Source organism: Manacus vitellinus, unplaced genomic scaffold (genome assembly GCF_001715985.3).
Source record: "Manacus vitellinus isolate BGI_N305 unplaced genomic scaffold, ASM171598v3 scaffold_15_pilon, whole genome shotgun sequence".
NCBI lineage: Eukaryota > Metazoa > Chordata > Aves > Passeriformes > Pipridae > Manacus > Manacus vitellinus.
Window position 1 is genome coordinate 11,323,067 of NW_021939122.1, and position 12,852 is coordinate 11,335,918.

General features: G+C 39.8%; 1 protein-coding gene across 6 annotated transcripts in view; it reads right to left on the bottom strand.

The window, feature by feature from the left end:
- Positions 1 to 12,852, bottom strand: part of BTRC (beta-transducin repeat containing E3 ubiquitin protein ligase) — a 122,289-nt gene that overhangs the window by 60,125 nt on the left and 49,312 nt on the right. For all 6 annotated transcript variants that reach the window (XM_018069249.2, XM_018069247.2, XM_018069243.2 and 3 more), the window contains one exon: positions 1,152 to 1,241. In XM_018069249.2, coding sequence (XP_017924738.1) covers positions 1,152 to 1,241 — 90 coding nt within the window. The remainder of the gene's footprint in view (positions 1 to 1,151; positions 1,242 to 12,852) is intronic.

Consider the following 12,852-nt stretch of genomic DNA (forward strand, 5'->3'; position numbering starts at 1 on the left):
CTCTTTGTACCAAGACTGGTAGCTGCCCTCAGAAGTGCTTCTGCAGTGGGAGGCAACTGGCAGGCAAGCACAGTTTATGAGTGCTAAGCCACCTGCAAGCACCATGACAAACTTTTATGATAGCCAATTCCCTGACAAGAATCAAAAGTAATGGGACATCCAAATTTCACCAGCAAAATCCCAGAGAAGATTTAGCTGGAAAATTATCTTAAAGGTCAATACAAAAGTGGCCCCTGAAGGGACAAGGCACCTTTAACAACCATTCCAAGTATGAAAAAAATGGACTTCAAGAAGATCAAGGAATAAAATAACCAAAAGAGAAAACAGGTTTTTAAGTGGTCAGGTTTGTGGTGACAGAGGAGCAACAAAATGCCAGCTGGTTTTAGTAACAGATGGCTGCATGCACTGATCTGTCCTGCATGCCCATTCTAAACTTCCTTTCAGTGGAAATACAAAGCTTGCACAAGGCTAAATGCATCCTTTGCACAGTCTTTCTAGACATATTGCATCATGGTTCAAATGTTCTCCATTCACAAACAGCCCTAGATGTACATTGTTTTACTCTAGTTATGCTGAATTTTAAGAAAAGAGGGTGGCTAATGGCACCTCACCTTTTTCAACCACATCTACCCCAATTCTCAAGAAATTACTTTTCTGTGATAGGCTAATAAATCCATTTTCTTACCATTATGACTGTGGTTATCTCCCTCCTCCCTTTTCTTTAAATACAGCATTCACTGTATTTTAATCAAAAGGTCTTTCTTTTTGCACCTTCCTTCTGGCAGCTAAGAAAGGAACCATGATACAAAGAGCTCACATGGAATATTTTTAGTATCTGGACATTTATCATTTGAAGTTGCCACAGCTAATTACATGGCAGGCATAGGTCATCCCACTGGAAAAGCCTATTACTTGTATAGCAGAATGAGCCCTTCAATCCTAGATAGCTGAGGACTCAAGTAATCCTTTCCAGCAGAGAAAACCAGCAAGTCTGAAATCTCTACACTAAAGAACAGAAAAACCTACCCAAAATACTTACTTTCTGTTTAAATATTTTTTCCTAACTGTAATTTTTAACAAGAACTCTTCTCTGACTACCAATGAACAATTTGCTGAAAACCTCTCAAAACCAAAGCCATTCTCTTACTTACTTTGGCCACACAATTTTCAGTCTTCATAGCAGTGCTTCCTAGACACACTGTTTCCTGGTTTAAGCACAGTCTGGCACAGCTGTTGTAGGTCTGCAGAAAGATTAAAATGGTTATGAATAGAAGAACACGATTTTCTTTCAGGCACCACATTTTTGGCACAGGAACCCACAACTCTACTACATTTCCTTTTTCCTAAGGTGTAAATGTTTCAAATTAAAATAAACTAGTTTACAGCAAAAGCCTATGTTCAGGGCATGCATGTCCTCTGAGCTATGTACAATTTTATAGTTCTGATATACAAAGAAAAAGATTTTTCTCCTCTGTTCCTTTGAAAAAGGAAAAAGTATCTGATCTCATTTGTTCATTCTTTCACAAAATGCTGCACAACTGAAAAACTAAAGCAAGCTGATTCCTACACATTAGTTAGCACAGCGTATGTCAAATGTTAATAAACATCTCCTGACTTTATCAGGTAAAATACATGGGGACAGTATGAAGGTTATAATCAGAAGGGAGCAAACACAGACCACATCTCACTTGTATTTAATCTTCCCAATTTTGGAAAGCTTTTTTCATTTTTAAAGTACAGTGTCTTTTTTCTTTAACACTGTCCTGCCCAGGGGGCCCTCAGTTCTAGCTGCAGACTTCAGAGTCTTTGCACAACACTTTATTCATAGCCTCTCCCATTTCAAAGGGAAGTGTATGAACAATACTTATGAAGTGGGTTTAAAATTATATTTTGGTTGATTTGGCCATTTAAACCAATATGCCTGAAGAACTCAGGAATTTCTAATGGAGGTTCTCTCTTCCCCGTCCCTTCAACACCTTTTTAATTACTACTTGATTAAGTTCACATTTTTTAGTAGGAGGAGGAATACAGTAACACCTAAGAGCTTCAGTATGGGATTAACCCTCCAGCATGTGCCATCACTTAAAGAAAAATGCTCCCATGCAAAAGTGGCAGCTCAAAAGCAAGCACAAACTTGCTTTGTTGCAAGAGTAGTAAGTGGACCACAGAGATGATATTGCTACCTCAAAGAGTTCTGTGGGGAAAACCCAAGAAACATGCTGAAAAAATGAAATTAAACTTGTTACAACGACATTTCCAAGAGCACTAAGTAAAACGTACCAACACTCATTATATTTTTAAGATTGCCTTAAGGGGAAGACGCACAAAGACTTGTAGTGAACTGCCTGTCAGTTCTCTCCCTGTAATAGTCACTAGCAATTTCTCAAGATCTTTCTTTCAGGGCTCACTACAGATTTCTATTTGTTTGATTTAAAACTAATTCAACACCAAATCTGCTACAGGTTACAAAACCTGCGGACAACACTGCCATGTTAAGGACTCCTAAACCTATCTCTCTTCTCCAAAGCTACATCACCAGAGCCAGATTCCCTCAGCACCAAGCATGAGTAAACGACCTCATCCTTTTGCCCCTCTGCCAGAGGCCTGACTCTGTGGAAGATGCAGACAGCAGCAACAGAAAAAATGGCAGAAGAACACATGGCAAAAGATCTCAAATGCAAGAATGCAAAGAGATTAAAAGGGGGTTATGCTGAGTGATAGGAGATACGTCCACAAAGCCAGTGTTCCCAGTAGTGCCCAGCCTAGGGGGATGGTAAGCACCAACTGATGGGAACTGAGTGTTCACAATCAAGTTTATAACATTCACCTAAGTTCTTATGATCCTCATGAAACACTCCTTACTGCCCACCATGGGAACTCTGTGTACTGGCTGTGGTGGATCTGTACTGGTCCAGCACAGTAGAGACACTTCGGGAAAATCAGGAAATCACAGTCCTTTCCACCTTACCTATTTACAGAGCCCCTTTAAAGTTCACCATGAAATAGAAACAAAAAGGAACCCAGAAGCCCTATCTTCTCCATTCCTTTAGAAGTTCATATTTTACTTCTTGGTGAGCTCTCTAACTGGTGACAGAGAGGAATGCAGAATATCCTGGCTCATGAGATCTCTTTACATGTCACAACATTGATATCTGCTGTGACTAGCAGCAAGTGAGCAATTTCTGTCTCTGGATCCAGAAAGAGAAACTGAAAAATTCAAACACATGAATTCTTTCAAGGCGCCGTGCAGATGAACAGAGTGCATCTTTCAGCAGGGGAGGTTCAGATTCAAACTGGATTAGGCTACAAGCAAACAGAAGTCTGACAGACTCAACTTAGCCTCTTACAAATATTTGCCAAGATCATAAAACCATTGCTCTGGAATGCACAGAACTTTCTCCTCAGAAGAAAGACCAGAAAGGCATAAACTATTATAAATTGGGGCTTAGATGTAGCAGCTGATAAATAAAAAGTTGACACCATCTGCTTTGCATTGACATTCAGACAATACCATGCAAACTTTATTTTACAGGCATGGTACTAGTTAAATTCAACGAGATTGTGAAGAGGAAAAACCACGAAGAGTTGATAAGATTCTTTTCTCAGTATTTGTATTTGTGTAATTTAACCCATTTATCATCAGTCTGTGATTTTTTTCATTTGCAGTTTAACCCCTAAAATTCCAGTCACAGTATTTATGCACAACACATCTGCTACATACTGTAAATTTTATGAGGAGCCCTGACTTGAATAAAGTTACTACTAACTCCACTTTGCAGATCAAAAGCTCAGCCACAAAAGCATTTACTGAAAGCAACAAGGAAGCCTGTAGCTCCGTGAACTGAACCATGAACTCAGATCTTGTCAGTCTTTTTCCTCTCAAGACAGGTATGCACAAACCTTGGTAGCAGGCCAGCTTTTTAAAAGCTGGGCTTACGACAGGCTTTCTCTCACACTTACAAATGGGAAAGAGTAGACAATCCAAATGCACATCGTGAAATACTAAAATGCTAAATTTAAAGACACTAGCACTTTCTGAGAATGAAGGAAGCTCACTATGCACTATTCAAAAGTTATGTGCATGTCAGAATGCAGACACAAATAATTATTCCAGTGTATTGCTTAATTTTTATTACTTTCATCCACACATTACATCTCAGTGAGAAATAACTGAACTTCCAGTGTAACTTCTTCATTAAATCCCACACCACCAGGACTAGTGATATTTGATGAAATTAGTATAGTACAAATTTAAAGCAGATAAAATGAAACATTTCTTCACACAGGAGGCTTGCTGCTCCAGGACATCGTGTAGAGAAACATCATCAGCAAGTGGAAAAAGGGACTAAACAAACTCATGGACAGCAGGACCACAGAGTACTCAGCACAGATATCAGTCATCCCAAGAGCAAGAGTGCTAGATGCTGCAGGAGCAGGAGGGCAGTAGAATACCAAAAGAGACCAGACTTGTTTGCTCTCCTTCAACAGCATCTTCCACTGACAGTGCTGGAGTTGGCAGTGGATGAGTCTGACTGACCCGGGCATTCCCATGCTACCAATATCCCTCTGCCCTTGACAAGATGCCAATGATACTTCAGTTCCTCCTTACCAACCTTTTCAGCCACAGAAGGAGAGAAGAATGTGCTTTTCCTATGAGAACCAACTTTTACACAGTAATTTTATCACATAAGGATCTACACACGGACCAAATAATCATTGAGTCCTCCAGCAGCTCTTAGCTTCTCAATAGAAGTTATGGGGAAAAAGAGAACATTAAAGGGAGTATTTATCATGGATTCAACACATAAGGATGCAGATTTGAGAATAAAACATAAAGTGATCTACAGTTCAACATAAATTACTATCTCTGCAAAGTTACCAAGTTCTTCTGTTGTTATTTTCACATTCTCACAGAAGAATGCATTATTAGCCTTGGGGGATGAATAAAGAGGGTAAAGAAGATTCACGCACATATTCTACAATATGTTTTAAAGGGTTGAAAGCAAAATGCAGAACAAAACCTAGTTCTCCCTTGAAGTCCAGGGGAAAAAGAGGTAATGTCACTCTATTTAATAGGTCTCAATGGAAATGTATTGACAGTGTTACAAAGAAACTGCATCTGGTTCATGAAGCCAAGTCATGAGAAGCTGGTAGAATATATTGTGAAGGCAGTACTGTATGATAGTCTCCTAATGTTTCTCTGTAGGCAGCAGTTACTGGCTACTGCAAGACACAAAATTACAGCTGGACGTGGAGATTTGGTCTGATATTGTCATACTTGTGTTTGCACATAATAGTTAGCACTGAATAGACCTAGTTAATAGAATAGTGAATTCTGATAGCAGAATAAATGTCATATCATCAAGTAATAATACAGAGCCCTTCATGTTAGGTGAAACATTTGATGGTGTCTCATGCTACGCTGCAACATCAGAGTACCTCCTTTCATTTGTTCCAATGCCCATGGGAACATTGATCAACCTGGAAGAAAAGCAGGAAAATCAAAGCCAGAACTAAGTCTCAGAAAACTAAAATTCTGCAGCTCACCTTTAAAGCTTGACCCTTTTACATATCTCATCTAATCCGCACCCAAACTGTTCAAGTTTCTCCTCACCTTTCATCAAAATAAGAGGTTTCTTCATCAAGGAAAAGTAGTCTGAAATGGTAGCCTGGTTCAACACCACAGGCAGATAGCTTTGCGTTGGAGTGCTTTAATATGTTTTTATATTGCATATAAAGCATGCAAACATAAACCAGTTTGTTGAAAACTACCCTCTTTGTGGAAGCTGGCTGTAATTCTGAACAAGTTTTCAATTTTCACACTGCTGCTAGGGTAAAACATTTTAAAGAGTTTAATTTTTACAGTGGCTTCAATGACACGAGATTATCTAACAAAGTAATGGTTAATCAATAGAGGGTTTAGTTGTCAGGTGAAACATATAACACACTAAAAGGGATTGATTGCAAGACTCCTCCTTATTTACTGGGAGGTATATATTTAAAATGACACAAACTTGTTACCAAGCTGCATTCCTTTAACCTTGCAAAAGCCGTTTGAGAACAGTGTTAAGCAGCCCTATAGCCAAACAAGCTCTAATGAAAAAAAAAAAAAAAGAAACCTACAAATATATGGGAGCACCAAATCATGTCAGAAGCAGGGGAACCACAAAGCTGTATTCACTCTCAGCCAAAGGCTTAAAATGCCACAGAGGCGCTAGACTATGGTTCACTAAAGATAGAGCTGTATCTGATCTCATTCTGTAAGTGTCTTTGGTTACATTTTTCTTTTTAAAGAAAGTATGATCCTGCTCTTTGACACAAACACATAAACGTTTCCACTCTCATCTGCGCAGCTCTGGATGAACGCTGAGTGCCAACCAGAAGACTCGAACCCCAGGCAGAACTCTGTGTGTGTGCAGCTTTTCTGCCAACTGAAATCCATTTCTTTGGCCATTCATTCTGAGAATCCCCAGTCCCTGAACAAAGCTCCACTTTTTAATAGAAGCTGCAACCCAGGAGTTCAATAAGATTCCCCCCCCAATAGTTAGTAATTACATGATTTATCAGAGAAAGATAACACTAATAAAAACACAGCAAAAAGACAAAACCCATACCCTCCCTTCAAGTCATTTTCAGGGAAAAGATTATTAAACTGTTCTTTTTGAACAAGGGCTTTTGTAGCTAAGCACAAATTGCCAAACGGTTAGAAAAAAAGTTATTAGACTCAGAAGAATTCAGCAGAAGTGGGAAGTTATATAAACAAATCACTCCAGCAGATTTGGAAAGATCGCTTTCATCTTACTTAGAGTCTTAAGAGACTTGCATTAATTACCCTTTAAAGGTCTTTCACATGGACTATTTAAAATAAATGCAATTTATTTATTTATTTCAAATGAGGTGCTTCTTCTGAAAGAATTAAGTAATCTCAACAAATTTAAAAACGTTTTTATAAACAGGTAATTAAAAAGAAGAGTAGAATTAAGTCAAGCTGTAAGACATTACCCAGGATTCGCCTTGACTATTTTCCTAAGATGAAATTTTTTTTATCCCTAGCCCAGCCTTGGGAAGGATAGTCTCCACAGAAAGTCATAAGGCAAAATAAAGACCAGCCAAACAAAAAACTAAATCATGTACGGGATTTTCCCTAAAGCACAGTTTGTCATATTGCAATTACACCTTGCCGACTGTGAAAGCCAGAGACCTTAATATTGCCACTAGAGGGAAGACGTGTCTCAACACATGGCAATGGTAGTTGGGGAGTGGGTTTTCTTGAACAATTACCATAACAAAGCTCCCTTGGCTATGTGTACCTTCTAATTACCCAGTACAATTAAAATGACTTACCTAAAACAAACAGGGGGGGGAAAAGGCCCCTAAAACGAAAAACCTAAAACAATACAAACAAAAAGCCTTACTCCAGTCTGCTTGTTATCTGAAATTACATTAAAGCTGAAGATCTTTTTTTCCTCATCCATCAAGGCACAAGGGGGGGAAACACAAAAAGGAGTATGTCACAATGCCCAACACCACGGGGTTGTTCAGCGATGTAAAAGCATTAAAACAAACAAAAACAAAGAACGAGGAGAACTAGATCTCTTGTTAAAGAAAAGAAGGAAAAAAAAAGAAAAAGGAAATGTCGTGGTATTTAGCCATCTGGTAGCTGCTTGAAAACAAATTGTCCTCAAAAGAGCAGAAATACAGTATGTCTTCTCCCAGTTCACTGGCTTATGAATCAGGCTTCTTTTTCTACCTTTTTTTTTTTTTTTTTTTAAATATAGGCATGGTAATGTTAGACTTCTGTGCCACTGCTTTCACTTCCCTCTTGTCCCACTGTGCAGACACAACCATGGTCATCCCAATCAGATCCGGTTATCCAACTCGGATGCATTATTCGCAGTCTTTCAGGACACATCTTGTTGGGCCCATTGTTCAAAATCCCTCAGGATTTTTTCTTTTTCCTGACAGCTACTTGCTGATTTTTAAACCCTTAAATCTTTCATTTTATAAGGCACATCATTAAGGGAAGATGGCAGCCAAGTGATTTTTCTTTCCATTGACAATTTGTGACATTTTTCCAGCAGCGTGCAAGGTGTTGAAAACCTGGCAGCTGTTACCTCCTGGGATGAAGATCCTTTTTTATCCTCCCTTGACAGTTTAACTCAATGGGTCAGCACCTTTAAAGACTGCAAAGTACCACTGAAGTGGATGGAGGCTTGAATTACTGCTCCCTCCCTAATCAATGTAAACCCTCACTGCAGGTGAAACTCTTCATCTATAGAGGTGCATGGGGGAGGAAAATGTAATGCCCTGAGCCAGATGGTTTTCATCTTGTTTTTTAAAGAAGAAAGGAACACGCTAACAAGGGGACAGCTACTTTTGTTAGCTTCTTGGCCTCTCTCATGGCTTTCGATCCCCAGGGTTCCAGCCACACAAGAGAAGGAATACAGAAAAACATAAACACTTAAAGAAATATAACTAGGGGGCTGGCAACACGCTGCTTTCAAAGAGCTGAGAGCCCTGTTCAGCACTTTATTTATCACTGCCCACGTTCTTCGGATGGTAAGTGGACATGGACACAAAGGGCAGAGGGGAGCAGACAACACTTGCAATTTACTCAATTACAGAGGAATGCAGCAATGCAGTGGGGTGACAGATTCCTATTAGCACTAATGCTGAAAGAGCCCAGTGGCCTTTCCACCACAAGGCAGCATTCCCATTGTAACTTAGACTCTGGCACATCCTGCTTTGGCCAGCTTTTTAACATGCATTAAGTGTCACAAAGGGCTGGAAATTATTTTTTGGTTGTTGTTTTGAGAATAAAGAGAAAAAAAGGTCAAAAGAAAAAGAATCTTGCAAGTAGGACTAAGGGTGTACTTCTAGCAATTTCAGGGGGCTTTTCAACCAGCAACTCCTTACTAGCAAGCGTTACTCACGTAAAAGGTGAGGTAACCAGGACAGCTTTGTAGACCAGGTCTGCCCTGCCTTGGCCAACTCTCCAACAGAAGGTAAATTTGAACTGCAGTATCTTCCCCTGAGGGAGGGACGCTCACTCCCTCCACAGCATGCAACCTTCCTCACCCGTTAAAAAGAGGGCCTCAACTTTGCACATCAGAAATACTTTTGCAGAGGAGAGGTATGCCTGGTCAGGAGCCCTAAGCAGTCGGATGAGGCTGCCAGCTCAAAGTAAAAGGTTGACAATTGCTACTCTTTGTTTTTCCTTTGCTCTACCTTCTTCATCCACTCTGCTTCTCACAGTTTTCTTGAGTATTGGCTTTAAACTCTTAAGATCAGACTGTGCCCATTTTAACTCTGAAATAGTGCCTACAGCATGTTTTAGGTACTACATGTAATTTTAGAAAATTATCTCAAATCTGTACGAGTGAATTGAGGTAATATTTTGTGCCAAAACAGTAAGAGCGAAAATTCTTGAAAACGCTAAGGGGCTTGTCTGAATGGGGTAACAGACAGGGTTTTTTTCCCCCGGTCTTCCATCTGGAAGCTTGCAGAAAGATAGCAGAGTCCAATGTGAGGTTTGCAGGAGGTACAGTGCAGCAGCCTTGCTGCTGCCAGCTTTTCCCCACAAGGCACCTTTGCCCATAGATGAACCACAGCAGCAAAAGGCACTTCATTATCGCTGCAACGAAGAGAAGGCAGGGAGAGTTTTAAACAACCTGCATTGTGCCCGTCTTCTTTAAAAACCAGTGGGGTAATCAAGTTCAGGGCAGCCCTGGACAGCTGCCCTGTGACCTATTCATGTTGACCCCCACTATTCATCACTTTCCTTAGGACTGTGAGGGCAAGCTCCCGGGGAGTGACCACCACAATAGACACATACGAGCCAACAATAATATGGTGCCTGAAAAAAAAAACCAACAAAAAAAACCCCAGATGGCACTGCAATAAATTTACAAATCTGCATTCATGGCTCTGTTAAAAACACCCAGAAGCTAAAAGGCTGGAGGGGCCCCCAGAGAGCTTCCCCTTCTCAGTTTCTAAAGCCCGTCTCTCTACCCAAGACTATTGAGCTCATGTTCTTCATAAATGAAAGATGGAGACATAGCCCTTAAAATAACAAATGTCTGACCTAATCAATCTAGTGTTTGGGTCTAACGCTAAATGATAGGCACTGAAAACTAATTATGTTTTCTGGCAAGGAAGTTGAATTAAAATGGAAACACACAGGTTAAAAAGGCACTGAAGCATTTGCGAGTCCCTTTGAAAGGGCGGCACACACACACACACACACACACACACACACACACACACACACACACACGCGTGCTCACACGCAGGGCTTGAAACAGGAACCTGATTCAATAACTCATGCATTTATTTTTAAAATGAATCAGATTAGTCCCATGTGTGACCTGCTGGTCCATCTGTATGAGCTGGACTTAATGGGCACTCTTCTCACGCTTACTTCAGTTTGAAGTATGAGAGAGATAAATTTAGTTTAATTTTCAACAGATCAAGCTATCCATTTTCCAAATGGACCATCTGGATCAGCCTATTAAAATTAATTTATAACTTTGCAGTGTGAAAATTCGTTTGTTAGCTTAAATAAAGTTGCCAAAAACTTTTGCCACTTGTCATTGTTTTTTTCCAGTGTGTTTTCATACTATGATTTTCAGTTTACCCCTTCAAAATTTAAATTTGTCAGATCAAGCACTCAGTAAGAACTGAACATTTGCATCCATATTCCAAAGTCTGCTGTAACTTAGATCTTTTCACTGTTCCAGATAACAGTGTCAAGTTCATTGCCCTTTTCTGTTTCCCAGTGCTAATATCCATGTCTCTTCTGCCTTGCTGCCCCCTCATGCATCCAACAGTGGCTGTGCCTTCCACTTTCAGCAATCCAAGGACACACTCCACTTGTTGAGACTTCTGAAGACATCTTCTCTAAAAAACATTTTGATCAATAGCAAAATTATATTTCTCATAGTAAGAGTTCCATAGCACTGAGCAGTGGGTGTCTTCAGCCCCTGCATACAACTTCAGATGCTTAAGTAACCACTACACCTCATTATCTCCACCTTCTGATATGTCTGTTCCACAAACCCACTGGAGAAAACATTTATGGCTAAGGCTGCATAACACCACTGCAGACAAGGTAAGAAAAGGAAATGCACCTTTACTTAAACTTGTTATCAGGGGAACATGTCAAGGCATCATACTTCCCCTGAAGTGGTCTAATCCATCTCATTCATTTTCTAAGACTAATCAAAAAGTACTAAATATGTGGATACTTTCTCTGGAAAGACCATTTAAGTAAACAGACTTCTCTTCGACCCACATACTCAATTCCTTTGTGCATGTAGGTCCATGTTCCCCAAAAATGAAATACTAAGGGAGTCTTAAAGGAGGAACAGAAAAGATGAAACTATACTCAATATTTACCAAGTTAGCATCTTTCCACTAAGGTGGAAAGCATGTTTTTTGTATTACTGCTTTGACAGCATTTGCTGGTCAGATCTTTTTGGTTCTACAAAGTAGAGATAGATTTAAAGCAGAGTAGTCACTCTGCATACCTTCCTGTAGGAATCACTCTGATTATGAGAGTTTGGGCACACGGCTTCATATGTGCCTGATTTCTAGAGCAAGAGTTAGAAAGCTCCCCACTGCTTCTGTCCACTGCTAATAGAGAAGAGGAACAATCTGAGCTTTCAAAATGCTCAGACAGCTTTATTTATGCTATGTAAAGAACCAAAAATTTCTTCTCCAACAGGCACAAAATTGTGGACAATCACCTCCTATAATATAGACAAGAGGGTACCTGCTTTAAGACTAAGACTACATCTTGAACTTATCTACAAAGACTGTTCTCAACACAAAAGGTCCCAGATAGCAATCAGAAGATCCAAGGATTTTGTCCTGCATCTGTTACTGTAAAGACTGGAAACAAAGATGGAGACTAATACAATATCTCAATATTGTGAAACACAGCTAACCATCTTCAACATAAAGCATGTCCACATAAATTAGTTCCAATATGAAATACTGGGACGCTACAAGTAGTTTTTAGGTGTATTCCCAATATCTAGTCACCTTGTTTACGATGAATTGTGGTCCTGTGGGCAAAGACAACTTTCCCTGGACACCAAGAAAACTTCTGCAGATTGCAAAATAATGGAAGGGAAATCCAACTCAAGAAACTGTACCTTTCTCATCTGTATAATACAGCTTGTGAATATCTGTCTCCTCAATCAATAATCATGAGGAAGGACTCAGTGCAAAAAGAAGACACACAAAACAAATAATTCAGGTTCCTTTTGAATTAACACCTCTTACTATGAATCTTTTCCTGCTGAAACTGAGGATTTGCCATCAATAATATAACCCAAAGATGAAAAAAACCCTGATTTTCTGTTATGCTGGGAACCTTGTTGGTTATCCTGGGAATACACAATAAGGACCTAGTAGCTCTCCCCTCTTCCTCCACCTGTCATTTGTTGTTGAATGCCATAAACATTTTAAGTTTCATTCTGCAAGGTAATCTTTCTCAGCTATATATGGGACCTCAGTTATTGTGCCAGCATATTGCCTCTTGTCTGAAAGACTTACATGGACTACATCTGTTAGATGGACCTGTCGTAGCCACACGTAGTCCATGGCACCTACTCCCACAAAATCGAACACTCCTAACACAATACATTATTAAAAAAGAAAACAAAACAAACCCATCCAAACCCAACAACTCTGAGCATGAGCACGCTATATCAAAAGGATACTTCTTCCTTTACTATGGTTCTGACCCACAACTTCTCTTTGAAACAGCAGATGTGGGGCAGTACAGTACCACCCTACTCCTCTGCCTGAGACTGCTGCTCCTGTGGCTGAGATGCAGAAGGAAAT